The 27,314-nt window shown below is 45.2% G+C and overlaps 1 protein-coding gene across 1 annotated transcript in view; it reads left to right on the top strand.

The window, feature by feature from the left end:
* Nucleotides 1-27,081, top strand: part of LOC310878684 (transcription factor 7-like 1-B) — a 57,400-nt gene extending 30,319 nt beyond the window's left edge. The window contains 9 exon segments of the mRNA XM_083793051.1: nucleotides 2,294-2,330; nucleotides 2,333-2,410; nucleotides 4,680-4,773; nucleotides 6,574-6,660; nucleotides 11,381-11,497; nucleotides 14,684-14,849; nucleotides 18,045-18,152; nucleotides 21,496-21,553; nucleotides 24,749-27,081. Of these exon segments, the coding sequence (XP_083649177.1) occupies nucleotides 2,294-2,330; nucleotides 2,333-2,410; nucleotides 4,680-4,773; nucleotides 6,574-6,660; nucleotides 11,381-11,497; nucleotides 14,684-14,849; nucleotides 18,045-18,152; nucleotides 21,496-21,553; nucleotides 24,749-25,539 (1,536 nt within the window). The 3' untranslated portion in view covers nucleotides 25,540-27,081.
* The last annotated feature ends 233 nt before the right edge of the window (nucleotides 27,082-27,314 follow it).

Raw genomic sequence — 27,314 nt, 5'->3', positions numbered from 1 at the left:
GTAGGCCAGGGGTCCTCAACTAGAAATGATGAAGGTCCACAAATATGTTTTTGAATAAGACCGAGGTCCGGTCCCATGCGCGGCGTCCATCGGAGAGCAGGCCTCTATGCCCGTTTAGTATGGTCAAGCCAAGCTTATACAAATCAGATCCCCTTCCACCCAACCAATAATGGGGTGCAGAGTGCAGGCCCGGAGTGGAACTCCAAATCCAAATCACACTTATATTATTAACTTTTCCCTCCATTAACATAAGACACACAATGTAGTTGTGCTGCAGCAACACTGCCTGAATTGAATTGAAATTGACTGTGGCTGGCCTGGCCTGAGCTCAGGAGAGATAATTTTTTTGCTGGCCTGACCTGATGCAAAAAGGGTCCGCAGAGAGGTGGTCCGTGGTCCGCTCGTGGACCGCGGACCACCAGTTGAGGACCCCTGGTGTAGGCTGAAGCAGAGGCTTATTTTGCCTATACCCTTTTTGAAAAAAAAAAAAATGAAAAACTTTGGTTTCAAAGATAAAATAGAAGTAGTAAAACATTGGTATGACTAAGCTAAATTCATCAGATTAATTTAAAAAAAAAAAAGCAAAGAAATCTAGGCAAACATAGGTTTTTAACAAAACTAAGACAAATCTAAGCAAAAGACAATTTTTACATACTCTAATTTGAAGAGTAACAAAAGTTCCAAAATTAACAAGTTTCAAAACAAAAATGAATATCATTTTCAAACATTATTATAGTGAAAAATATATATATATAATATAATTAAAGTGAGTGCTACTCCTCTACACACACCAGGGTTCGTTTTGACAACACAAGAAAAAAGATTTCCATCTTATAGCTAAAGCATAACATAATGCTAACACCAAAAGGGGTTCTCCAGCACCCCCTAGTGTCTATCTGTGCACGCCACTGCTCCTCTACACACACCAGGGTTCGTTTCGACAACAAAAGTCAAATGCAAAGTCTTATGCAAAGTTATCAATTCCCATTGACGATGAATGGAGAATTTACGTCATACGTGTCCTGTTTTAGGTCTAGATTTTAGTCGACTAAATCTACAGTCAACTACTTTTTTTTTTTGGCATGTGCCCCAGAAGCTGATGTACAAGCTGATGTAATTTAGGCAATTCACTTTTATTTGACAAAGTAATGAAGATTGGAATTGTATCTTGTCATAAAAACACACAATTTTCTTTAACTGTCGGGCTCTTTTTAAACGGTGTCCCAAAACGACCACAGATATGCTCTAAATCACTGGTTCCCAAAGAACCCAATGGACCCGTTGGGGTCCAGGATTTAGACATTTGTAGAATCTAGTGTCAGGTCTGAATGGGGTTAAAGTCTTGTGTCTTCTCTCTGTCTCTCTGTCTCTCTGTCTCTCTGTCTCTCTCTCTCTCTCTCCTCTCTCTCTCCTCTCTCTCTCTCTGCAGTCTAATAAGGTACTCTCTATCTCTCTACTCTCTCTCTCTCTCTCTCCCTCTCTCCCCTCTCCCTCTCCTCCTCTCCCTCTCCCCTCTCCTCTCCCTCTCTCTCCTCTCCCTCTCCCCTCTCCCTCTCCTCTCCCTCTCCCTCTCCTCTCCCCTCTCCTCTCTCTCTCTCTCTCTCATCTCTCTCTCTCTCCCTCTCTCTCTCTCTCCTCCTCTCCTCTCTCTCTCTCTCTCTCTCTCTCTCTCCAGTCTAATAAGGTACTCTCTCTCTCTCTCTCTCTCTCTCTCTCTCTCTCTCTCTCTCTCTCTCTCTCTCTCTCTCTCTCTCCAGTCTAATAAGGTACTCTCTCTCTCTCTCATCTCTCTCTCAGTCTAATAAGGTTCTCTCTCTCTCTCTCACTCTCTCTCTCTCTCTCTCTCTCTCACTTCTCTCATCTCTCTCTCTAATAAGGTACTCTCTCTCTCCGTCCAGTCTAATAAGGTTCTCTCTCTCTCTCTCCTCCAGTCTAATAAGATTCTCTCTCCTCTCTTCTCTCTCTCTCTCCTCTCTCTCTCTTCTCTCTCTCTCTCTCTCACTCTCTCTCTTCCTCTCTCTCTCTCTCTCTCTCTCTCTCTCTCTCTCTCCTCTCTCTCTCTCTCTCTCTCTCTCTCTCTCTCTCTCTCTCTCTCTCTCTCTCCAGTCTAATACGATTCTCTCTCTCTCTCTCTCTCTCTCCTCTCTGTCCAGTCTAATAAGGTACTCTCTCTCTCTCTTCTCTCTCTCTCTCTCTCTCTCTCTCCAGTCTAATAAGGTTCTCTCTCTCTCTCTCTCTCTCTCTCTCTCCAGTCTAATAAGATACTCTCTCTCTCTCTCTCCTCTCTCTCCAGTCTAATAAGGTACCTGGGTTGCAGCACCCCCACATATCCACCTGTCCCCGCTGCTGTCCTACAGCCCGGACCCCTTCCCCCCTCGGACCCCCCCCTCACACCTCTCTCCTGACGCAGGTAGGACCCCTCCACACCCCCACACACCTGTCCTGACATAGGACCCTCCCCACCCCACACACCTGTCCATGACATAGGACCCTCCCCACCCCCACACACACCTGTCCTGACATAGACCCTCCCCACCCCACACACCTGTCCTGACATAGACCCTCCCCACCCCACACACCTGTCCTGCCGTCTAACACATAATCTTTGCTTATAGAATTCGACGGAATGATTTTTTTAGATCAAGAGTTATTAACGTTTTAAGATTTTCGGTGTCGTCGGCAAAACGGGAGGGGAACAGTTTTTTCTACAAGCTCATACGAGCTTGTAGGTCTGCTATTTTTTTAAATCGAAGAACGACTGACATAGAAACATAGCTTTTTCAGAAAACTGTCAGGATGTAGAAGACATTTATAGAATCTGATCTCAGGTCAGAATGGAAAACTGTCAGGATGTAGAAGACATTTATAGAATCTGATCTCAGGTCAGAACGGGTTAAAGGAAGGCTCTGCTAACGGCGTATGAATGAGTGACGTAATGACCAGCTGAGAATCAGACTGACGGACCATTACAGGCTCAGGCATCCTGCCACTCACGTGTCCCTGTTAGGCATGTGGAAAATAATCAATACGTATCGATACATCGATTATGACGTGCGCGATGCGAGCTAATCGGTCCATTCACTGTGTATCGGTAAAACTGACGGGTGAAATCTCGATGCATCGTTCGCGGAGTGCTTGCATCGGTAAAATCTGTGGTTGCACCGTTTTTTCATGGTAAATGTCACCCTATCCTGTGTTTCCGAGGCGCATTGAACGTACCATCAGAAAAGGAAGAAGAAAAAAAAGGTCTCTCGCAGCGCACAGTCAGTGAACAGAAGCTACCGTACGACGGTGCAGTCAGAGTAGACACGTTGAGACAACAAACAGACTCAGACTATAAAGAGCACCCGCGACTAACAGAAGAGAGCCCCACGCATTAAACAAGAAGCACCACCTTTACTCTTTAGCTTTATAAAATAGCTGTCCGAGTAGCTTTGTCCGTCGACTTTTCACTGTAGCGTGCTGGACTGCTCGTAATGAATCTGATCCACACTCCACAGCTGTGCTTGCTGATTATCCGACGCAAATGCGTTGCGATCATCATCAATTTGTAATTAAAGAAAGCTTCTGCAGTCTGCACACACGTGTACTACAACAACAACAACGCCACAGCAGGGTGTACTGTACTGCTTGCGTTTAAAGTCGTTTACAACTTTCCACTGTCCAGCTTTCTCCTGCTGTTCTCTGGGATAGAAGCCTTATTTATATTCTGCAGCAAGACGGTGTCGCACGCCTAAAATTGCAGATCCACAAGCTCACAGCATGGCGTGGATGAGACGCGTTGTGAGCTTGTACATCTGCTATGTATTTATAACGTTAATAATACATGCAGGCCAGGGTCTTCAATGTTTTTCAGGTCAAGCCAAGGACCACTTAGCTGAGAGTGAGAGATCAAGTAGGGACCCCCACTATACATAGGCAATTATATTATAAAACTGTTGCAGATTAAACTAGACATAGACTTGTTTGACAGCACTACGAGTGTGGCCTGTAATTTTTGTTTTGTTTATTTGTTTATTTTCTATTTATATGTTGGTAACATTAATTGATGAACGATAGGCTATTACATTTTAATATCTTGAACCCTCTATACTCAAAACCTCAAATTGACCTTTGATATATAATAATTATACTATAGCCTATGATTATTAGTAATCTAACAATTCCACAATAACCAGCAGAGAGCAGACCCTTTGTTTACATACAGAATTCTATAAGTTGGGTTGTTTGAGATGCAGAGCTATAATACTAACCTACAGTAAAACAATAAATTGCTTTGAATTTAAATGTAATGCATTTTTACATGTTTTGGGAAATTCATAGAGCTTTAATATAAATCTTTCTATTTCTATCGCCATCAAATCGCATCGTATCGGTAGAGGGGTGAATCGCATCGTATCGCATTGATTTGAACTACATGGTTATCGCATCGCATCGGGAAGAGGGAGAATCGTATCGCATCGTATCGCCAGGGGATTCCATGTATCTCTAATGTATCGTATCGCTGGCAGTGCATCGAGATGCGTATCGAATCGTGAGATGAGACGAGATTCACATGCCTAGTCCCTGTGCTTCATTTATCTATAACAACACTGTTATAACAAGTATTTATCTACTACTATCATCACTATAAACAATCTGTGTGTGTGTGTGTGTGTGCATTGCCTCCCTCTCTGCAGGCATGTCTCGGACGCCCCACCCAGCGGAGCTGTCTCCATACTACCCTCTGTCTCCTGGAGGAATGGGTCAGATCCCCCACCACCTGGGATGGCTGTGAGCAACACACACACACACACACACCCCCACACTACTACCCTCTGTCTCCTGGAGGCATGGGTCAGATCCCACACCACCTGGGATGGCTGTGAGCAACACACACACACACACACACCCCCACACTACTACCCTCTGTCTCCTGGAGGCATGGGTCAGATCCCCCACCACCTGGGATGGCTGTGAGCAACACACACACACACACACACACACACACACACCCCCACACTACTACCCTCTGTCTCTTGGAGGCATGGGTCAGATCCCCCATCACCTGGGATGGCTGTGAGCAACACACACACACACACACACACACACACACACATCATGCCCGTAGCACTTGCCCTAGCCTAGCCCCTTAGATAGCACTTCATGTAGACTTGAATAGTATTTTAGACAGACTTGTAGCTCGTTACGTAGACAGCACTAGAATTGCATTTTATGTAGTCATAGCACTTTATAGTACACATGTATATTGTATAATATATAATATATAATGCTGTCAAAGTTAACGCGTTATTAATGCATTAACGCAACACCTTATTAACGGCACAATTTTTTTTATCGCATTAACGCAACAAAAAAAAGCACAGTGATTGGCAGGCGGGATGTTGAGGAATACTGGTTCCTGCAATGCACTCCCTTCCCAGACCCCTTGTTAGGATGTTTAAAGTGGAGTAACAGCCTTCCATTTAGTACATTTCACAAAGGTTTTGCTCGTGTTGTACACTCCAGTCCAAAAAAGCTTGAGAAACCTGTCCAATTCATCCATATAGTCGGAGTCCCAAAAGCAAAACCCCCGCTGTTAATTTTGCATCGCATTGTAAACAGCTGTGCCTCGTTATAGCCACACACGTTTCTAACTTGCTATCACAGTCTCGATACTTTTCAGTTGTGTGGTACTTTTTTATGGATTTAATTGTAACAGAAAGTTCTATTCCAGACTGTCCACAGTCCCAACTCCCAGTCACGGAGCAGGGACTGACAGACAGTACACACAGAGAGACGAGTGGTCTTGCTGCTACCGCACCAGCTAACTAGAAGCCAGCCCAGAGGTGTTGCCATTATAACTCTATGGCAGAAACAAGCCACCTAGGTCTATACAAAATAAGACAAAAAGAAGCAACACTGGTCGTTTCTGGCCAGTGTTGCCAAATAAGCGATTAGTAAGTAATTTAATTTAATTTATAAGCGATTTTGGGATTATCTTTGTAGATTGAAAAAATATTGGGGGTCTTGGCATGAAAATGTTTGAGAACCACTGCTCTAAAACAATATTAGATAAAGTTTGAGCCACAAACACATTGCTCTCTCTCTTCTCCTTTTGTATAAATTAAATAGGCCTATTCATGATTCTGCTTATAGAGAAGTAGCCTATGTTAGTTTGTTTTATGGAAACAGTTGTTTGTGTTGAATGTGCTAATTGAACAGAATTATTCAAAAGAGAGAAAATGGGCAAGCCATAAAATAATGCACATTGCACTTGTCTTTTCATACATGGAAAAAAGGTAAATAAAAAAAGTAACATTCAATGTTGTCAAACCTGATCGGAGCATCTCTACAATACAGCGTTTTCTTTCAGTTCATCATTGAATTTAGAGCAAAAAAGGTTTTGCGATTAATTGCGATTAATCGCGCGATTAACTACACAAATCATGCGATTAATCGCGATTAAAAATTTAATCGCCTGACAGCACTAATAATATAGTATAGTATGTATAGTTGACATATAGATACTCCACTGTTACGTTCTTAGTTTATACATGATTCATGATGAACTACTTTTTTGTCCCCCCCCAGGCAAGGACAGTCCATGTACCCGATCTCCGCAGGAGGCTTCAGACCCTCGTATCCTGCTGCTCTGGCTATGAACGCTTCAATGTCAAGGTGTGTGTGTGTGTGTGTGTGTGTGTGTGTGTGTGTGTGTGTGTGTGTGTGTGTGTGTGTGTGTGTGTGTGTGTGTGTGTGTGTGTGTGTGTGTGTGTGTGTGTGTGTGTGTGTGTGTGTGTGTGTGTGTGTGTGTGTGTGTGTGTGTGTGTGTTGTCATTAACACCCCAATCGCCCAGGACAAAATTTAATCGCCAAAGACGAACTTTATTTATGTGAAAATCGCATCGCTATACCACAGCCTATAGGAGCGCCTGTTGCGCAATCCTCGATGTTGCACAGCAGTGCGATGTCATCGAAAATGTCCCCCCCCCCCCCCCCCCCCCCCCCCCTTGTTTAGCCGACGACACCGAAAATCTTAAAACGTTAATGACTCGCGATCTAAATCATTCCGTCCAATTATAAGAAAAGATCCTGTGTTAGATGTCCCCCCCCCCCCCCCCCCCCCCCCGCTGTCCAGCTACATCTGGGATAACTTCCGGTCTGTCGGTAAAACTCCACGTGGTTCCAAACTATCATTTAGCTGGGGGTCCCCGGACCCCACTTTGAGAACCACTGAATGACAGTACAGTAACACAAACATCTGCATGTGACTGCCATGGGTGCGCTCGTCGTCTGTGCATTCTGTGACTGTTTCTCTGAACCTCATCATTTTAACCCTTCCTGTGCTGTGTTCAGCCTGGTGTCATTCTGTGACTGTTTCTCTGAACCTCCTCATTTTAACCCTTTCCTGTGCTGTGTTCAGCCTGGTGTCATTCTGTGACTGTTTCTCTGAACCTCCTCATTTTAACCCTTCCTGTGCTGTGTTCAGCCTGGTGTCATTCTGTGACTGTTTCTCTGAACCTCATCATTTTAACCCTTTCCTGTGCTGTGTTCAGCCTGGTGTCATTTGGTGACTGTTTCTCTGAACCTCCTCATTTTAACCCTTCCTGTGCTGTGTTCAGCCTGGTGTCATTTGGTGACTGTTTCTCTGAACCTCATCATTTTAACCCTTTCCTGTGCTGTGTTCAGCCTGGTGTCATTCTGTGACTGTTTCTCTGAACCTCCTCATTTTAACCCTTCCTGTGCTGTGTTCAGCCTGGTGTCATTCTGTGACTGTTTCTCTGAACCTCCTCATTTTAACCCTGTGCTGTGGTCAGCCTGGTGTCATTCTGTGACTGTTTCTCTGAACCTCATCATTTTAACCCTTCCTGTGCTGTGTTCAGCCTGGTGTCATTCTGTGACTGTTTCTCTGAACCTCCTCATTTTAACCCTTCCTGTGCTGTGTTCAGCCTGGTGTCATTCTGTGACTGTTTCTCTGAACCTCCTCATTTTAACCCTTTCCTGTGCTGTGTTCAGCCTGGTGTCATTCTGTGACTGTTTCTCTGAACCTCATCATTTTAACCCTTTCCTGTGCTGTGTTCAGCCTGGTGTCATTCTGTGACTGTTTCTCTGAACCTCCTCATTTTAACCCTTTCCTGTGCTGTGTTCAGCCTGGTGTCATTCTGTGACTGTTTCTCTGAACCTCATCATTTTAACCCTTTCCTGTGCTGTGTTCAGCCTGGTGTCATTTGGTGACTGTTTCTCTGAACCTCATTTTAACCCTTCCTGTGCTGTGGTCAGCCTGGTGTCATTCTGTGACTGTTTCTCTGAACCTCCTCATTTTAACCCTTCCTGTGCTGTGTTCAGCCTGGTGTCATTCTGTGACTGTTTCTCTGAACCTCCTCATTTTAACCCTTCCTGTGCTGTGTTCAGCCTGGTGTCATTCTGTAACTGTTTCTCTGAACCTCCTCATTTTAACCCTTTCCTGTGCTGTGGTTAGCCTGGTGTCATTCTGTGACTGTTTCTCTGAACCTCCTCATTTTAACCCTTCCTGTGCTGTGTTCAGCCTGGTGTCATTCTGTGACTGTTTCTCTGAACCTCATCATTTTAACCCTTTCCTGTGCTGTGTTCAGCCTGGTGTCATTCTGTGACTGTTTCTCTGAACCTCCTCATTTTAACCCTTCCTGTGCTGTGGTCAGCCTGGTGTCATTCTGTGACTGTTTCTCTGAACCTCATTTTAACCCTTTCCTGTGCTGTGTTCAGCCTGGTGTCATTTGGTGACTGTTTCTCTGAACCTCATCATTTTAACCCTTTCCTGTGCTGTGTTCAGCCTGGTGTCATTCTGTGACTGTTTCTCTGAACCTCCTCATTTTAACCCTTCCTGTGCTGTGTTCAGCCTGGTGTCATTCTGTGACTGTTTCTCTGAACCTCATTTTAACCCTTCCTGTGCTGTGTTCAGCCTGGTGTCATTCTGTGACTGTTTCTCTGAACCTCCTCATTTTAACCCTTCCTGTGCTGTGTTCAGCCTGGTGTCATTCTGTGACTGTTTCTCTGAACCTCCTCATTTTAACCCTTCCTGTGCTGTGGTCAGCCTGGTGTCATTTGGTGACTGTTTCTCTGAACCTCATCATTTTAACCCTTTCCTGTGCTGTGTTCAGCCTGGTGTCATTCTGTGACTGTTTCTCTGAACCTCATCATTTTAACCCTTTCCTGTGCTGTGTTCAGCCTGGTGTCATTCTGTGACTGTTTCTCTGAACCTCCTCATTTTAACCCTTTCCTGTGCTGTGTTCAGCCTGGTGTCATTCTGTGACTGTTTCTCTGAACCTCCTCATTTTAACCCTTCCTGTGCTGTGGTCAGCCTGGTGTCATTCTGTGACTGTTTCTCTGAACCTCCTCATTTTAACCCTTTCCTGTGCTGTGTTCAGCCTGGTGTCATTCTGTGACTGTTTCTCTGAACCTCATCATTTTAACCCTTTCCTGTGCTGTGTTCAGCCTGGTGTCATTCTGTGACTGTTTCTCTGAACCTCATCATTTTAACCCTTTCCTGTGCTGTGTTCAGCCTGGTGTCATTTGGTGACTGTTTCTCTGAACCTCCTCATTTTAACCCTTCCTGTGCTGTGTTCAGCCTGGTGTCATTCTGTGACTGTTTCTCTGAACCTCCTCATTTTAACCCTTTCCTGTGCTGTGTTCAGCCTGGTGTCATTCTGTGACTGTTTCTCTGAACCTCCTCATTTTAACCCTTTCCTGTGCTGTGTTCAGCCTGGTGTCATTCTGTGACTGTTTCTCTGAACCTCATCATTTTAACCCTTCCTGTGCTGTGTTCAGCCTGGTGTCATTCTGTGACTGTTTCTCTGAACCTCCTCATTTTAACCCTTCCTGTGCTGTGTTCAGCCTGGTGTCATTCTGTGACTGTTTCTCTGAACCTCCTCATTTTAACCCTTTCCTGTGCTGTGGTCAGCCTGGTGTCATTCTGTGACTGTTTCTCTGAACCTCATCATTTTAACCCTTCCTGTGCTGTGTTCAGCCTGGTGTCATTCTGTGACTGTTTCTCTGAACCTCATCATTTTAACCCTTCCTGTGCTGTGTTCAGCCTGGTGTCATTCTGTGACTGTTTCTCTGAACCTCATCATTTTAACCCTTTCCTGTGCTGTGTTCAGCCTGGTGTCATTCTGTGACTGTTTCTCTGAACCTCCTCATTTTAACCCTTTCCTGTGCTGTGTTCAGCCTGGTGTCATTCTGTGACTGTTTCTCTGAACCTCATCATTTTAACCCTTCCTGTGCTGTGTTCAGCCTGGTGTCATTCTGTGACTGTTTCTCTGAACCTCATCATTTTAACCCTTCCTGTGCTGTGGTTAGCCTGGTGTCATTCTGTGACTGTTTCTCTGAACCTCCTCATTTTAACCCTTCCTGTGCTGTGGTCAGCCTGGTGTCATTCTGTGACTGTTTCTCTGAACCTCCTCATTTTAACCCTTCATGTGCTGTGGTCAGCCTGGTGTCATTCTGTGACTGTTTCTCTGAACCTCATCATTTTAACCCTTCCTGTGCTGTGTTCAGCCTGGTGTCATTCTGTGACTGTTTCTCTGAACCTCATCATTTTAACCCTTTCCTGTGCTGTGTTCAGCCTGGTGTCATTCTGTGACTGTTTCTCTGAACCTCATCATTTTAACCCTTTCCTGTGCTGTGTTCAGCCTGGTGTCATTCTGTGACTGTTTATCTGAACCTCATCATTTTAACCCTTCCTGTGCTGTGTTCAGCCTGGTGTCATTCTGTGACTGTTTCTCTGAACCTCCTCATTTTAACCCTTCATGTGCTGTGGTCAGCCTGGTGTCATTCTGTGACTGTTTCTCTGAACCTCCTCATTTTAACCCTTTCCTGTGCTGTGTTCAGCCTGGTGTCATTCTGTGACTGTTTCTCTGAACCTCCTCATTTTAACCCTTTCCTGTGCTGTGTTCAGCCTGGTGTCATTCTGTGACTGTTTCTCTGAACCTCCTCATTTTAACCCTTTCCTGTGCTGTGTTCAGCCTGGTGTCATTCTGTGACTGTTTCTCTGAACCTCATCATTTTAACCCTTTCCTGTGCTGTGTTCAGCCTGGTGTCATTCTGTGACTGTTTCTCTGAACCTCCTCATTTTAACCCTTCCTGTGCTGTGTTCAGCCTGGTGTCATTCTGTGACTGTTTCTCTGAACCTCCTCATTTTAACCCTTCCTGTGCTGTGTTCAGCCTGGTGTCATTCTGTAACTGTTTCTCTGAACCTCCTCATTTTAACCCTTCCTGTGCTGTGGTTAGCCTGGTGTCATTCTGTGACTGTTTCTCTGAACCTCATCATTTTAACCCTTTCCTGTGCTGTGTTCAGCCTGGTGTCATTCTGTGACTGTTTCTCTGAACCTCCTCATTTTAACCCTTCCTGTGCTGTGTTCAGCCTGGTGTCCGGCGGCTTCTCTCCCCACCTGAGTCCAGCCCACCAGTCGTCCATCCCCCATCCTGCCATCGTCCACACGCCCGTCAAGCAGGAGCCCCGAGACTGTAGTCAGTATGGGTAAGAAACACACACAATACACCATCATTTACTTTAACCCATTCTGACCTGAGATCAGATTCTAAAAATGTCTTCTACGTCCTGACAGTTTTCTGAAAAAGCCATGTTTCTATATGTCAGTCGTTCTTCGATTTTTCAAAAACAGCAGACCTACAAGCTCGTAGCGCGCCACTCGGTGGCGCGCTATGAGCTTGTAGATCTGATGTTTTTCAATAGCTAAAGCATAACATGATGCTATAACACCAAAAGGGGTTCTGCCCAAAATGGTTTAACCAGAGACTGCAGTCAGTATGGGTAAGAAAACACACACAATGCACCATCTTTTACTCTTCTAAATCAGTTTTCTGAAAAACCTCTGTTTCTATGTCTGTGGTATGGTGCTCAACCTTTTTCATGTCAAGGACCCCCAAAATTATATGTAATTGGCCGCCGACCCCCATCTGAAAATATGTACTTCCAGGGACCCCCCCCCCCCAGAAGCAAAGATTGATTTGATTTTAAAACGTTCGCCCTGAAAGATTATATTCAACGATTTTCACTACATTTTCACGATTTTTCAAAAAAGGCAGGCCTACAAGCTCGTAGCGCGGCAAAGAGTGCCGTTCTATGAGCTTGTAGATCTGCTATTTTTCAATAGCTAAAGTATAACATAATACTTAAAACACGAACAGGGATTCCCGCGCAGAATGGGTTAAGCTGGTTCTTTGTGCATACTATATATATATATATATAGGCCTATATTTATTTTTTCTCCATTTGTTTCATTGTCATTAACCACTTATTAAGCCCTATATAACCCTATATGTCGTCTGGCGTAGATTGGATATTTTCTTTAGACACAACAACTTAAACCTTACAAACACAATGAACACATACTCGATTCCTTTAAGCAAAGGTTGTTTCAACTGATCACTGGGAAACAGTGGTGGCTGTCCATGCACTGAAGTCTAAAAGTCAAAGACATTTTCTAGTAGCAAAAATTGCCATTTTCTTTCCATCACTGGGGGGTTTTTTTGTGTCAGATTTAAGTGATTCTGAACGGGAACCCATTTTGGTGTCAGCATCATGTTATGCTTTAGCTATTGAAAAATAGCAGATCTACAAGCTCATAGCGCGCCACTCGGTGGCGCGCTACGAGCTTGTAGGTCTGCTATTTTTTTAAAGAATCGAAGAACGACTGACATTTCTACAATCTGATCTCAGGTCAGAATGGGTTAATCAACACCAGTGTGTGTCCAGTGGAAACCTCGTTATGAATCTGATCTCAGGTCAGAATGGGTTAAGTGATTAAGGGTCCTGGTTTGGTGCATGTTACCTCAGTGCCCAACACTTTGATCCACATTCAGCTAATTTAATTCACACTCACCACTGGGTGGCAGCAGAGACCTTATGATACTAGACTTGACATCCTACACGTTTTAACCCATTCTGACCAGAGATCAGATTCATACGAGGTTTCCACTGGACACACACTGTGTCTGATTAACCCATTCTGACCTGAGATCAGATTCATACGAGGTTTCCACTGGACACACACTGTGTCTGATTAACCCATTCTGACCTGAGATCACATTCTAAAAATGTCAGTCGTTCTTCGATTTTTCAAAAAAATAGCAGACCTACAAGCTCGTAGCGCGCCACTCGGTGGCGCGCTATGAGCTTGTAGATCTGCTATTTTTCAATAGCTAAAGCATAACATGATGCCAACACCAAAATGGCTTCCCGTTTAGAATGGGTTAAGAATATATTTATGTCCACACAAAGAAAAATGCACAAACATTATGAGTGCAGTTATGTTACTGTACAATCATCAGTTATGTTACTGTACAATGTTACTGTACAATCACAAGCCTATCAGACACACATCTGTCCTGGAATCATGACACAGCAAGAATGTCACTCGGCAGCGTCTCTGATACCCATATTGGGCGGGAAGGGAACCCCTTTTGGTGTTTTAAACAATTATGAGCTATTGAAAAATAGCAGATCTAGGGGCACGGTGGCACAGTCGGTAGTGCTGGTCCTGGGTTCGATTCCCGCTCGGGACGCTGTGGGTGCTGGGGGCGTGTTTCCTCCTCCGCGTCATCAGTGCCCCATACCCGAAGGCGGGGTTGGCGAAAGGGCCTTTCTGTGTGGAGTTTGCATGTTCTCCCCGTGTCCCCTATAGGGTAGATACCCTCACATGTTCTCCCCGTGTCCCCTAGGGTAGGTACCCTCACATGTTCTCCCCGTGTCCCCTAGGGTAGGTACCCTCACATGTTCTCCCCGTGTCCCCTGGGGTAGGTACCCTCACATGTTCTCCCCGTGTCCCCTAGGGTAGGTACCTTCACATGTTCTCCCCGTGTCCCCTAGGGTAGGTACCCTCACATGTTCTCCCCGTGTCCCCTAGGGTAGGTACCTTCACATGTTCTCCCCGTGTCCCCTAGGGTAGATACCCTCACAAAAAACATGCAGTAATCCTGGTCTCTAAACTACCCCTGGCCAGCCGGGGCGCCTGATGGAGGGGAAAGGAACTGGTTGGAATAACGTGTTCCTTCCACGCGCTACGTCCAACCAGGGAAACTACCCCCTGTCAGGTGTAAAGGAGCAACTTGGACACTCAGGCATGAAGGAAGCATGAGTTCAAGTCCGTTGCTCTCCCCTTGTCCCCCATATATGGGGACTAGGTTGGTCTCCCCTTGTCCCCCATATATGGGGACTAGGTTGCTCTCCCCTTGTCCCCCATATATGGGGACTAGGTTGATCTCCCCTTGTCCCCCATATATGGGGACTAGGTTGGTCTCCCCTTGTCCCCCATATATGGGGACTAGGTTGGTGGAGGGTGTGTAGAGCCCAGGATCACATTAGATGATTGACACAGGGGTGAAAAATGGGTTACAAAATCGTGGGATAAAAAATATATATTAAAAAAAAAAAAAAAAAAAAAAAAAAGCAGATCTACAAGCTCATAGCGCGCCACCGAGTGGCGCGCTACGAGCTTGTAGGTCTGCTATTTTTGAAAAATCGAAGAACGACTGACAATTTTTCTGAATCTGTTCTCAGGTCAGAATGGGTTATAATCAGACCAGTGTGTTGTCCAGTGGAAACCTCGTATGAATCTGATCTCAGGTCAGAATGGGATATATATATATATATGTGTATTGTGTCTGTAGCCTCTCTCTCATGTGTATATATGTGTGTCTGTAGCAAGGCCCCGCCGCCGGCCCCCAAGGAGAAGGAGGAGGACAAGAAGCCCCACGTGAAGAAGCCTCTGAACGCCTTCATGCTGTACATGAAGGAGCAGCGGGCCAAGGTGGTGTCTGAGTGCACTCTGAAGGAGAGCGCCGCCATCAACCAGATCCTGGGCCGCAGGGTCAGTACGCTGTGTGTGTGTGTGTGTGTGTGTGTGTGTGTGTGTGTGTGTGTGTGTGTGTGTGTGTGTGTGTGTGTGTGTGTGTGTGTGTGTGTGTGTGTGTGTGTGTGTGTGTGTGTGTGTGTGTGTGACTGTGTGTGTGTGACTGTGTGTGTGTGTGTGTGTGTGTGTGTGTGTGTGTGTGTGTGACTGTGTGTGTGTGTGTGTGTGTGTGTGTGTGACTGTGTGTGTGTGACTGTGTGTGTGTGTGACTGTGTGTGTGTGACTGTGTGTGTGACTGTGTGTGTGTGACTGTGTGTGTGTGACTGTGTGTGTGTGACTGTGTGTGTGTGTGACTGTGTGTGTGTGACTGTGTGTGTGTGTGACTGTGTGTGTGACTGTGTGTGTGTGTGACTGTGTGTGTGTGACTGTGTGTGTGTGACTGTGTGTGTGTGTGTGACTGTGTGTGTGTGACTGTGTGTGTGACTGTGTGTGTGTGAGTGTGTGTGTGTGTGTGTGTGACTGTGTGTGTGTGACTGTGTGTGTGTGACTGTGTGTGTGACTGTGTGTGTGTGACTGTGTGTGTGACTGTGTGTGTGTGACTGTGTGTGTGTGACTGTGTGTGTGTGACTGTGTGTGTGACTGTGTGTGTGACTGTGTGTGTGTGACTGTGTGTGTGACTGTGTGTGTGTGACTGTGTGTGTGTGACTGTGTGTGTGTGACTGTGTGTGTGTGACTGTGTGTGTGACTGTGTGTGTGTGACTGTGTGTGTGTGACTGTGTGTGTGTGACTGTGTGTGTGACTGTGTGTGTGTGACTGTGTGTGTGTGACTGTGTGTGTGTGACTGTGTGTGTGTGACTGTGTGTGTGTGTGTGTGTGTGTGTGTGTGACTGTGTGTGTGTGTGTGTGTGTGTGTGTGCGTGTGTGACTGTGTGTGTGACTGTGTGTGTGTGTGTGTGACTGTGTGTGTGTGACTGTGTGTGTGTGACTGTGTGTGTGTGACTGTGTGTGTGTGACTGTGTGTGTGACTGTGTGTGTGTGACTGTGTGTGTGTGACTGTGTGTGTGACTGTGTGTGTGTGTGACTGTGTGTGTGTGACTGTGTGTGTGACTGTGTGTGTGACTGTGTGTGTGTGTGTGACTGTGTGTGTGTGTGTGTGTGACTGTGTGTGTGTGACTGTGTGTGTGTGACTGTGTGTGTGACTGTGTGTGTGTGTGACTGTGTGTGTGTGACTGTGTGTGTGACTGTGTGTGTGTGTGACTGTGTGTGTGTGTGACTGTGTGTGTGTGACTGTGTGTGTGACTGTGTGTGTGTGTGACTGTGTGTGTGTGTGTGTGTGTGACTGTGTGTGTGTGACTGTGTGACTGTGTGTGTCATTGTTGTTTTTGGCAGCAAATTTCTATTTTAGTTTTAGTCATTAGTCTCCTGAACAGTTTTCACTTAGTTTTAGTCACCTGGAATGTTCTAGTCTAGTTTCAGTCGACTAAATGTCATACGATTTTAGTCGACTAAATCTACAGTTGATTTAGTCGACTAAAATGTGTTTTGACAGGCCTTGATGTCGTTGTAATGACATATTTTACACTTTGGTTGCATGCTGAAAATAGCAGATATACAATCTCACAACGCGTCGCAGCGCGACGTGTTGTGAGATTGTATATCTGCTATTTTCCAGCATAAAACTGGATCTCTTGTCCACTAGTCCCTTCCTAACATTTTAGTGTAGTTTTTATTTGTTGTCGAAATTGTCAGTATATTTAGTCTTAGTTTTAGTCACCATAGATTCGATTTTATTTAGTTTTTATTTAGTTTTAGTCAGTGAAAAATGGTAGTCGACGAACATTTTTCGTCGTAGTTTTAGTCGACGAAAACAACACTGTGTGTGTGTGTGTGTGTGTGTGTGTGTGTGTGTGTGTGTGTGTGTGTGTGTGTGTGACTGTGTGTCTGTGTGTCAGTGTGTGTGTGTGTGACTGTGACTGTGTGTGTGTGTGTGTGTGTGTGTCAGTCAGTGTGTGTGTGTGACTGTGACTGTGTGTGTGTCAGTCAGTGTGTGTGTGTGTGTGTGACTGTGTGTGTGTGTGTGTGTGTGTGTGTCAGTCAGTGTGTGTGTGTGTGTGTGTGTGTGTGTGTGTGTGTGTGTGAGACCCCCTTTCCACCGGTTCAGTTCTTTTTGGTTCTTAGTCCATGAGCCAGAGCTCCAACATTGGTGGGAAAAACTAGACCGATATTAAATTGTTTATAGCATTAATACATGATGACCCTTCCACAGTAGTAGCCTTCTTCGTATTAGTGATTATTTTGCATATTGTCCTACCTAATGCCTCATCATGCATATTTAAAAATGTAAAAATTGTACTACAATTAATCATTGTCTTTGTGTAAATGATCACCCGGGGCAGTGTCACGGTGATAACAATCTAATATACAGGTATGGTTTTGCTACACCCAATTCATAATTAACTCCCTTGCCGCCATTGCCGTTGACCTTCGGCAATTGCACTTTTATAGTGCATTTGGTCGATCGAGCCATAATGCTACTCACGTTAGCCGGTTAGCTAGCTGTGTTGTTAGCACTGCACTGGATCGTTCATCTTAGATCGCCGTCGCCATAAGAATCCATTCTATCCGTTTCTTTCAATGGCCTGTATCTCCTATTCCTTAATGTCCCAGATGGCATTTTTGGTCAAAACAGCGTTTCTTTGACGGCACAGAGCCGACGAAGTGGAGGTCTATATTGTACCGGCATGGATCCGATCATGTAAACAAAGGTTGTCTTGTCAACGTAAAGCTGGCCGGGATAAGCCCACTTCCGGTTCAGGCAAAATGTGGCTTTTCAAAATAAGAGCTCAAATTTAAAAAATGCTGGCGTGAATTAGATCCTAATTTCTCAATAAATGGTGGCAGTAAATGGGTTTTAACGTTCCCGTTTTGGAGCTCTGGCTCGTGGACTAAGAACCACAAAGAACTGAACCAACCGGTGGGAAAGGGGCCTGAGTGTCTGTATCTCTCTCTCTCTCTCTCTCTCTCTCCCCCTCTCTCGCTCCCTCTAATCAAGCCCCAAATATCGCAGCGATTATACTTTGTAGTGTGCCGGTGTCGCACACTGGAAATAGACTCTCTGCAACCTCACAAAGCGTTGCATCTTCTGCTGCTTTGTGAATCAGGTTCTTATTGTCTTGATTTGTGATAATAACTGACCTGTGATCTGTGTTCCAGTGGCATTCGCTGACCCGTGAGGAGCAGGCCAAGTATTACGACATGGCCCGCAAGGAGAGACAGCTGCACTCACAGCTCTACCCCGGCTGGTCAGCCCGGGACAACTACGTGAGTTTAACCACACACACACACACACACACACACACACACACACACACACACACACACACAACTACGTGAGTTTAACGTCTCTACACACACACACACACACACACACACACACACAACTACGTGAGTTTAACGTCTCTACACACACACACACACACACACACACACACACACGTGAGTTTAACGTCTCTACTGCTGCACACACACACACACACACACAACTACGTGAGTTTAACGTCTCTACTGCTGTATCTACACACACACACACACACACACACACAACTACGTGAGTTTCACGTCTCTACGCACACACACACACGTGAGTTTAACGTCTCTACTGCTGCACACACACACACACACACACACACACACACACACACACACACACACACACACACACACAACTACGTGAGTTTCACGTCTCTACGCACACACACACACACACACACACACACACACACAACTACGTGAGTTTAACGTCTCTACTGCTGTATCTACACACACACACACACACACACACAACTACGTGAGTTTCACGTTTCTAATGCTGTATCTACTGTACACATTATTCACACGCATGCAAAACACGGGACCGGATTAGCTTTGGGATCTGGAACCTATAGCATGTTGGCCTTCACGTCTGGTATAGAATTACTGCACCAGCGGTTCAAAACACAGGACTGGATTAGCTTTGGGATTTGGGAACCTATAGCATGTTGGCCTTCACGTCTGGTATAGAATTACTGCACCAGCGGTTCAAAACACAGGACTGGATTAGCTTTGGGATCTGGGAACCTATAGCATGTTGGCCTTCACGTCTGGTATAGAATTACTGCACCAGCGCTTCAAAACACGGGACTGGATTAGCTTTGGGATCTGGAACCTATAGCATGTTGGCCTTCACGTCTGGTATAGAATTACTGCACCAGCGCTTCAAAACACGGGACTGGATTAGCTTTGGGATCCGGAACATATAGCATGTTGGCCTTCATGTCTGGTATATAATTATAGAATTACTACACCAGCGCTTCAAAACACAGGACTGGATTAGCTTTGGGATCTGGAACCTATAGCATGTTGGCCTTCACGTCTGGTATAGAATTACTGCACCAGCGCTTCAAAACACGGGACTGGATTAGCTTTGGGATCCGGAACATATAGCATGTTGGCCTTCATGTCTGGTATATAATTATAGAATTACTGCACCAGCGCTTCAAAACACAGGACTGGATTAGCTTTGGGATCTGGAACCTATAGCATGTTGGCCTTCACGTCTGGTATAGAATTACTGCACCAGCGCTTCAAAACACGGGACTGGATTAGCTTTGGGATCCGGAACATATAGCATGTTGGCCTTCATGTCTGGTATATAATTATAGAATTACTGCACCAGCGGTTCAAAACACAGGACTGGATTAGCTTTGGGATCTGGGAACCTATAGTATGTTGGCCTTCACGTCTGGTATATAATTATAGAATTACTACACCAGCGCTTCTCAAACTGGACCGCCATAACAGAGGGTATGCACGCCGTGACATCATCGTCAAACCCGGAAGTTATGCAGGAACGCCCACTGAGTGTCAAAAAACTACTTTCTGGCCTCGACAGCCCAGACATCCACACAGAAAAGTCCTGTCTGATTGCATTAAAACAATGTTAAACTCACCAACATTTGCAGCTGTACGAAAAGCTTGAATTATCCTCTTTCTACCTGCAAAGTTTTTGTTTCATAAAAATCCACCATAGAAACGTTATGAGCTACTTTCTGTCAAGAAATGCCCTGCATTTGCATGTTCTCCCCGTGTCCCCTAGGGTAGGTACCCTCACATGTTCTCCCCGTGTCCCCTAGGGTAGGTACCCTCACATGTTCTCCCCGAGTCCCCTAGGGTAGGTACCCTCACATGTTCTCCCCGTGTCCCCTAGGGTAGGTACCCTCACATGTTCTCCCCGTGTCCCCTAGGGTAGGTACCCTCACAAAAAACATGCAGTAATCCTGGTCTCTAAACTGCCTCCCCCTGGCCAGCCGGGGCGCCTGATGGAGGGGAAAGGAACTGGTTGGAATAACGTGTTCCTTCCACGCGCTACGTCCAACCAGGGAAACTCCCCCCCCCTGTCAGGTGTAAAGGAGCGACTTGGACACTCAGGCATGAAGGAAGCATGAGTTCAAGTCCGTTGCTCTCCCCTTGTCCCCCATATATGGGGACTAGGTTGGTCTCCCCTTGTCCCCCATATATGGGGACTAGGTTGGTCTCCCCTTGTCCCCCATATATGGGGACTAGGTTGGTCTCCCCTTGTCCCCCATATATGGGGACTAGGTTGGTGGAGGGTGTGTAGAGCCCAGGATCACATTAGATGATTGACACAGGGGTGAAAAATGGGTTGCAAAATCGTGGGATAAAAAATATATATATATAAAAAAAAAAAAATGCCCTGCATTTGTTTTCAATAACACAACATGTTGCTGCCTCCTGCATCATGTGACATTCAGAAACAGGTGGTACGGCAGGACGGTTGAGTGATTTCCAACGAGCGCTTCCAAACTCCAACACTCACACATAATGCTGCTCAACGTTTTACCACTCAGTCTAGATGAGGGGGGGGGGGGTGTCCTGATGGGAAAATCATGCATGTGCAAGCATACCCTCTATTCTGTGAATGTAGAAATGGAACCGAATGGAGCCTCTTCCTCCTCCTCCTCCTCCTCCTCTCTCTCCTGGATCTCTCTCTCCTGCCCCTCTCCCTCTGCCTTTCTCTGTCTCTTGTACTCATTTGAGCATGTCCGACATCAGTGCTCACACACAGCAGATTAGCGGTTACACACACTCAGAGATGGGCAGTATTTGAAATACATGTATTTGAAATACGTATTTAAAATACTTTTTTGTATTTTGTAATTTGTATTTCGCTGAGATGGAAGAAATGAGATGTATTTTGTATTTAAATAAAAATTTTGACCCAGTATTTGTATTTTGTATCGAAATACATTTTCAATATATTTTGCCCATCAGAGATGGGCAGTATTTGAAATACATGTATTTGAAATACGTATTTGAAATACGTTTTTGTATTTTGTAATTTGTATTTTAATGGGGATGGAAGATGTATTTTGTATTTTGTATTTAGATACATTTTTTGACCCAGTATTTGTATTTTGCCCATCTCTGCACACACTGGCATTCCGAAGCCTGCCATTCCGACGCGCTCCATACCAACTCTGTCTCTAACCCTAAGCGCACGCCGTAGCCACGTAGTGGGAATGCCAACTCTGCTCCCCCCAGAGGACTGCAGACCGTTGTTTTAATGTCCGAATGTCTAATATAAAGTTTACATTTGTGTATGCAGGGTAAGAGGAAGAAGAGAAAGAGGGACATTAATGTGAAGACGGACATGATACCAGAAGGTAAGATTACATGAAAGCCTTTACACGTACATTTACACATGTTATAGTTATGAAATATTGCTCGCAAGCATGTCCAAAATGGGGATGGCAGGTTTAAAGTTGTAAGAAAAGATACAGATATCACCCCAAACAGTCAAATGGTGGCCAATAAGGCCTAGTAGAAACATAGCTAGTAGGAATACAGCTAGTGGAAACCAGTGTTGTTTGCGTCGACTAAAACTAAGACGAAAAATGTTCGTCGACTACCTTTTTTCACTGACTAAAACTAAATAAAAACGATGACTAAAACTAGGACTAAATATACTGACAATTTCGTCAACAAATAAAAACTAGACTAAAATGTTAGGAAGGGACTAGTGGAAGCGCTGCGACGCGTTGTGAGATTGTATATCTGCTATTTTCACCATGCAACCAAAGTGTAAAATATGTCATTACAACGACATCAAGGCCTGTCAAAACACATTTTAGTCGACTAAATCAACTGTAGATTTAGTCGACTAAAATCGTATGACATTTAGTCGACTAAAACTAGACTAAACACTAGAACATTCCAGGTGACTAAAATGTGACTAAAACTAAGTGAAAACTATTCAAGAGACTATGACTAAAACTAAAATAGAAATTTGCTGCCAAAAACAACACTGGTGGAAACTACAGTTGAGAACGTTTATATATATATATATATATATATATATATATATGACCCATTAAGACCTGAGACCAGATTCTAATGATGCTGACGGTTTTCTGAAGTGTCCCTTTTTTCGCATCCGATCCCGATACCTCAATTTCTGTGTTAGCCGACACCGAATACCGAATTTGTGATCTCACGTTGTGTTTATAGCTATCTAGCTATATATCCAGGGCTGCACTTAAGCGGTGCGCCAGCGCGCATGCCTCGTCAAAATTCAAAATGCGCTGCCAATCAAGCAGTGTTGTTTTCGTCGACTAAAACTAAGACGAAAAATGTTCGTCGACTACCTTTTCCACTAAAGAAAACTAAATGGAAACTAAATTAAAACTATGCTATGGTGACTAAAATTAAGACTAAATATACTGACTATTTCGTCAACAAATAAAAACTAGACTAAAATGTTAGGAAGGGACTAGTGGACAACAGATCCAGTATAAGTCATTTTACACTTGGTTGCATGCTGAAAATAGCCGATCTACAAGCTGTGAGCTTGTAGATCGGCTATTTTCAGCAAGTGTAAAATAAGTCATTATGACGGCAACAAGGCCCGCAAAAATACATTTTAGTCGACTAAATCACCTGTAGATTTAGTCGACTAAAATCTTATGACATTTAGTCGACTAAACACTAACACATTCCAGGTGACTAAAATGTGACTAAAACTAAATGGAAACTATTCAAGAGACTATGACTAAAACTAAAATAGAACTTTGCTGCCAAAAACAACACTGCCAATCAAGCGCCGGGAAGCGCTTCTGCGTACCAACACAGCTGGGGCCGCCCAGAATGATACTTATTCTGTGGCGAGAGCGTTTCCCTCCGACTGCCACTCAAAGTGGCTACTGGCCAATCACAGCACGTCTTGCGAGAGTGCACTGGCCATTGTGGCCAATCACAGCGCGTCCTTACTCAAACGAGGGAGGATTCCAAAGCCATGCGTGTTGTGCTCGCTACTGGGAGGAGGAGGACGGGATCGAGTTTACTACGGAGAAAAGGTTACCCGACACATTATTCTTACAGTATTACAGACAAACTCTCGTCAAAATGTCCAAGAAGCAAAAGCGCCATTAAGTAACTATTTTGGTGTTCCAGCACCACCACCTCCGAAGAGACGCCAAACGGAACCACCACCTGAACCGCACAGAGAACGTGTGTTTGCGGATGTGGTGCGCAGCGAGATGTGGTGCAAAAGATGTCGTGAGCATCCCAATGTGGCCGATAAAAACTGCACCTTTTTATACAGGGACAAAGAATTTCAGTCACCCAGCTTTTATCGTAAAGTCGGCTAGTGTACATTATTTATTTTGCCCCGAGGAGCCATGTGTGTCTGACTGTGTTGACTGTGTACGTCGCCTCGGCTAAAAACAAAAGGGAAGCCTGACGTATGCTTCGCCGTACGACGTGTCGTATGTTAAACAAATAGCTGATCTGCAAGCTCACAACGTGTCGCCACCGCAACACGTTGTGAGCTAGTAGATCGGCTATTTAAAGTATCTAAATATTGCTTTGATGCTCATATTATCCTAGTATTAAGAAGCTATATATAGCTGCAATTTGCAACTCTAGATTTATTTTTATAATGGGATGAATCTAGAGTTGCAATACTCTCCATTGACTCCCCAGTCCCCACTTATCCAATAAATATTGTTTAGCTATAAGTTATTAATCCCTCTTTTATCCATCCGGCGAGACGGGTCGCCGGATTTTAGGAGCACCAAGAAACTCCTCCAGGTGCTCCTCTGAGTACTAGACCAAAAAAGTTGTGTGCAGCCCTGTGTATATATATATATATCTCACGTTGTGTTTATAGCAGACTCCTCACTCAAATGTGCTCTTGCAAAGCAAACTCCACATGCCCCAACATTTTATTTACCTGCCATAGTGTCAACCCCTTCCTTACCCCTGTGTGGGATCGCTGGTTAGACTGGCATAGTGTCGACCCCTTACCCCTGTGTCGGATCGGTGGTTAGACTGCCATAGTGTCAACCCCTTCCTTACCCCTGTGTGGGATCGCTGGTTAGACTGGCATAGTGTCGACCCCTTACCCCTGTGTCGGATCGGTGGTTAGACTGCCATAGTGTCAACCCCTTCCTTACCCCTGTGTGGGATCGCTGGTTAGACTGGCATATTCACCGATACCGATATGACACCATATGACAAATAAGGGACCCCCCTCCCTATCTGAAAATGTTTTGTACCAGGGACTCCCCCCCCCCAGAAGGATAAATGAGTTTAAAATGTTCGCTGTGAAAGACTATACCAGGATTGCGCCAGATCTCTCAAAAAATCTACAAACTTGTACGAGCTGACGCAGATCTGCCATTTAAAAAAATAATGGTTAAAAGTGGTTACGGACGGTGACACAGATGGCGTCCTCAGGTCTAAATGGGGTTAACAAATATATATATATATATATATATATATATCCGAGCGGGAACTAGCATAAAAAGCAGAAAAGAAACTCACTCCCAACGCTTTGTCCTCGCCCCAACGCCCCACAGCCTCCGCCGAGCCGTTCCCGCCGCAGCCCAAGAGGCCGTGCGCCGCCGCGCCTCAGGAGAAGCCCCACCAACACCCCCACCAACAACACCACCACCACCACCAGAACCACCACCAGAACCACCAACACCACCCTCACCTGACGCACACGCACCTGTCCCAGGCCAGCCCCGCCTCCTCCCTGGACTCCCCGGCCACGCCCACCACGGCGCTGGCCTCGCCGGCCGCCCCGGCGCCCACGCACACCGAGCACACCGCCACCAACGCCAACGCCACCACCGCCCCAGCCTCCACCACCGCCGCCAGCAGCGACTACGCCCAGCATCAGACGGAGCAGGTGCAGCCCCTGTCCCTCACCACCAAGCCCCACCGGGACCACCACCACCACCACCACCAGGCCCCGGGCCCCCATGGGGGCCACTCTCAGTCCTTTATGTCCTCCAACAACAACGCCGCCAAGATCTCAGGGCCCCCACCCCCTCCTAACCCCCCTCCTCCCCGGTCCTCCTCCTCCTCCTACTCCTCTTCCTCCCACGTGTTGTCGTGTTCGATCGGGCGGAAGACCCCCCCGGCGCTGCCGCTCCCCCTCCTCCTCACCACCTCCTCCTCCTCCTCCTCTCGTCCCCCCTTCCCTCCTCTCCCCAACAACCCCCCCCATCCCCCCTCCTCCTCCTCCTCCGTCTCTGTTAGCCAATCAGTGCCGAGCGGTGGCCACCACCACCACCACCAACAGCACCACCATGCCTTAACCCAGTCCCAGCCGCTCTCGCTAGTGACCAGAACCGGTCATTAAAGAAGAAGAAAAAAGGTGCGAGTGGCTGTTTTTTATACGGTGTGTGTACCGTGTTACTGTACACCATACTTTATTCCTTTCTTAAACGCCTGATTTTTAGGTCCCTGTCCACACAGAGGTTTATAGAGGCTCCTGCTTGTCGAAACGTTGGTAAATAAAAAGTATTTTTTGCCATGCTGTTATTTTCCGTTAATTCCGTATTGATGACGTTACCATTAGGAGAGAGATAACGGGCAAATGGTGAAATAACAATTATTTTACATTCTCCTGTTGCGTAGACTTCTTGGAAATTAAGACTTCTTGTTAACCCATTCTGACTTGAGATCAGATTCTAAAAATGTCAGTCGTTCTTCGATTAAAAAAAAATAGCAGACCTACAAGCTACGAGCTTGTAGATCTGCTATTTTTCAATAGCTAAAGCACAACATGATGCTAACACCAAAATGGTTTCCCGTTCAGAATGGGTTAAATGGCATTTCTATCTCTGGGACCCCCAATTTATATTGTAAAATCAAATCAAAGTTAATTTAACTCTTGAGAATGTACAAATTTCCATTTGTACACAAGAGTTACAGAACCCATGAGGGTCCCATTTGGTGTCCAAACTATCATTTAGCTGGGGAAGGGGACCCCCCTGGAACACCCCGGACCCCCTGGGGGGGGGGGGGGGTCCCTGGACCACTGGCGTAGAAGATGAGCGGAAGTCAGAGCACAGTTTGACGGGTTGTGGCGGCCGTCGTCAAACTCTGCGTTTCTAAGTGCATCTCTGGACATGATTACGTCACGACACAGCGCCCCCTCCTGGATATGACGTCTCAAAGCGCCCTCGGCTTACAGAACACTTTGTGTGGACACGGACGGACCTTTTATTTTATTTTTTAAATGCTCTTGTCGTATGCCTGTCGTCGCGCGCGACAAAACGGCCGATATGCAAGCTCGGCGGATGTTGTTTTGAGCTTGTACATTGGCAGTTTTTTTTTTTTTTAAAGCTAGACGACGCAGGCATAAGTCATGCTTATATCTTGACTGGAGAGATAACGTCTCACCCTAAATGATATGTGAACGGGGTGAAAGTATCTTCCTTTATACATGTTTTTAAGGCTGTGTAGAACCGAAGCTTTAAAGAAAATATGAAAAGAATAAAAAAAAACATTTTTTTTTTTTTTTTTTTTTTTTTTTTTAGATATTAGACCACATTTTATCTTGGTATGTAAAGAAAAACATATTGGTCAATATTTGACTGCATTTTTTCAAAAATGTTCTTCATGAAAACAGTTGTATTTTTGTAAGCTTTCTATTTTGCATAATATCACCTTTTTCATCTCATTTTCTCAAACAATCGTTTTATGAATTTATAACCAAGATTTATGAATGACAATTTATAACAACAAGGTCTATTGTTTAATAGTAAAAAAACAGACTGTGGCATAAAGAGTTTTTCTTTTCTTTTTTTTGTAGTAAGGAACGTAGATGAAGTTCACGGCTTGTTTTATTATATGAACCTCCACACTGTTAATAAATACCCCTCGATTTCTGACAGTTGCTCATTTTGTGTGTTTAAACATTCAGTGTCTGTGGTGGTTTAATATCTCTATAGCATGATTTGTTTTCTACTCCGTCCGTGTCTCATAGGAGGGCTGTGGGCAGTTCAGAAACCGTCCTCCAGTGACGTCATCACTAACCCATTCTGACCTGAGATCAGATTCATACGAGGTTTCCACTGGACACACACTGGGTCTGATTAACCCATTCTGACCTGAGATCAGATTCTAAAA

This window comes from Protomyctophum parallelum, assembly GCF_964188405.1.
Source record: "Protomyctophum parallelum genome assembly, chromosome: 21".
In the NCBI taxonomy this organism is placed as follows: Eukaryota; Metazoa; Chordata; class Actinopteri; order Myctophiformes; family Myctophidae; genus Protomyctophum; species Protomyctophum parallelum.
The sequence above is the reverse complement of the archived record's forward strand: the minus strand, read 5'-3'. Positions and strand labels throughout refer to the sequence as shown.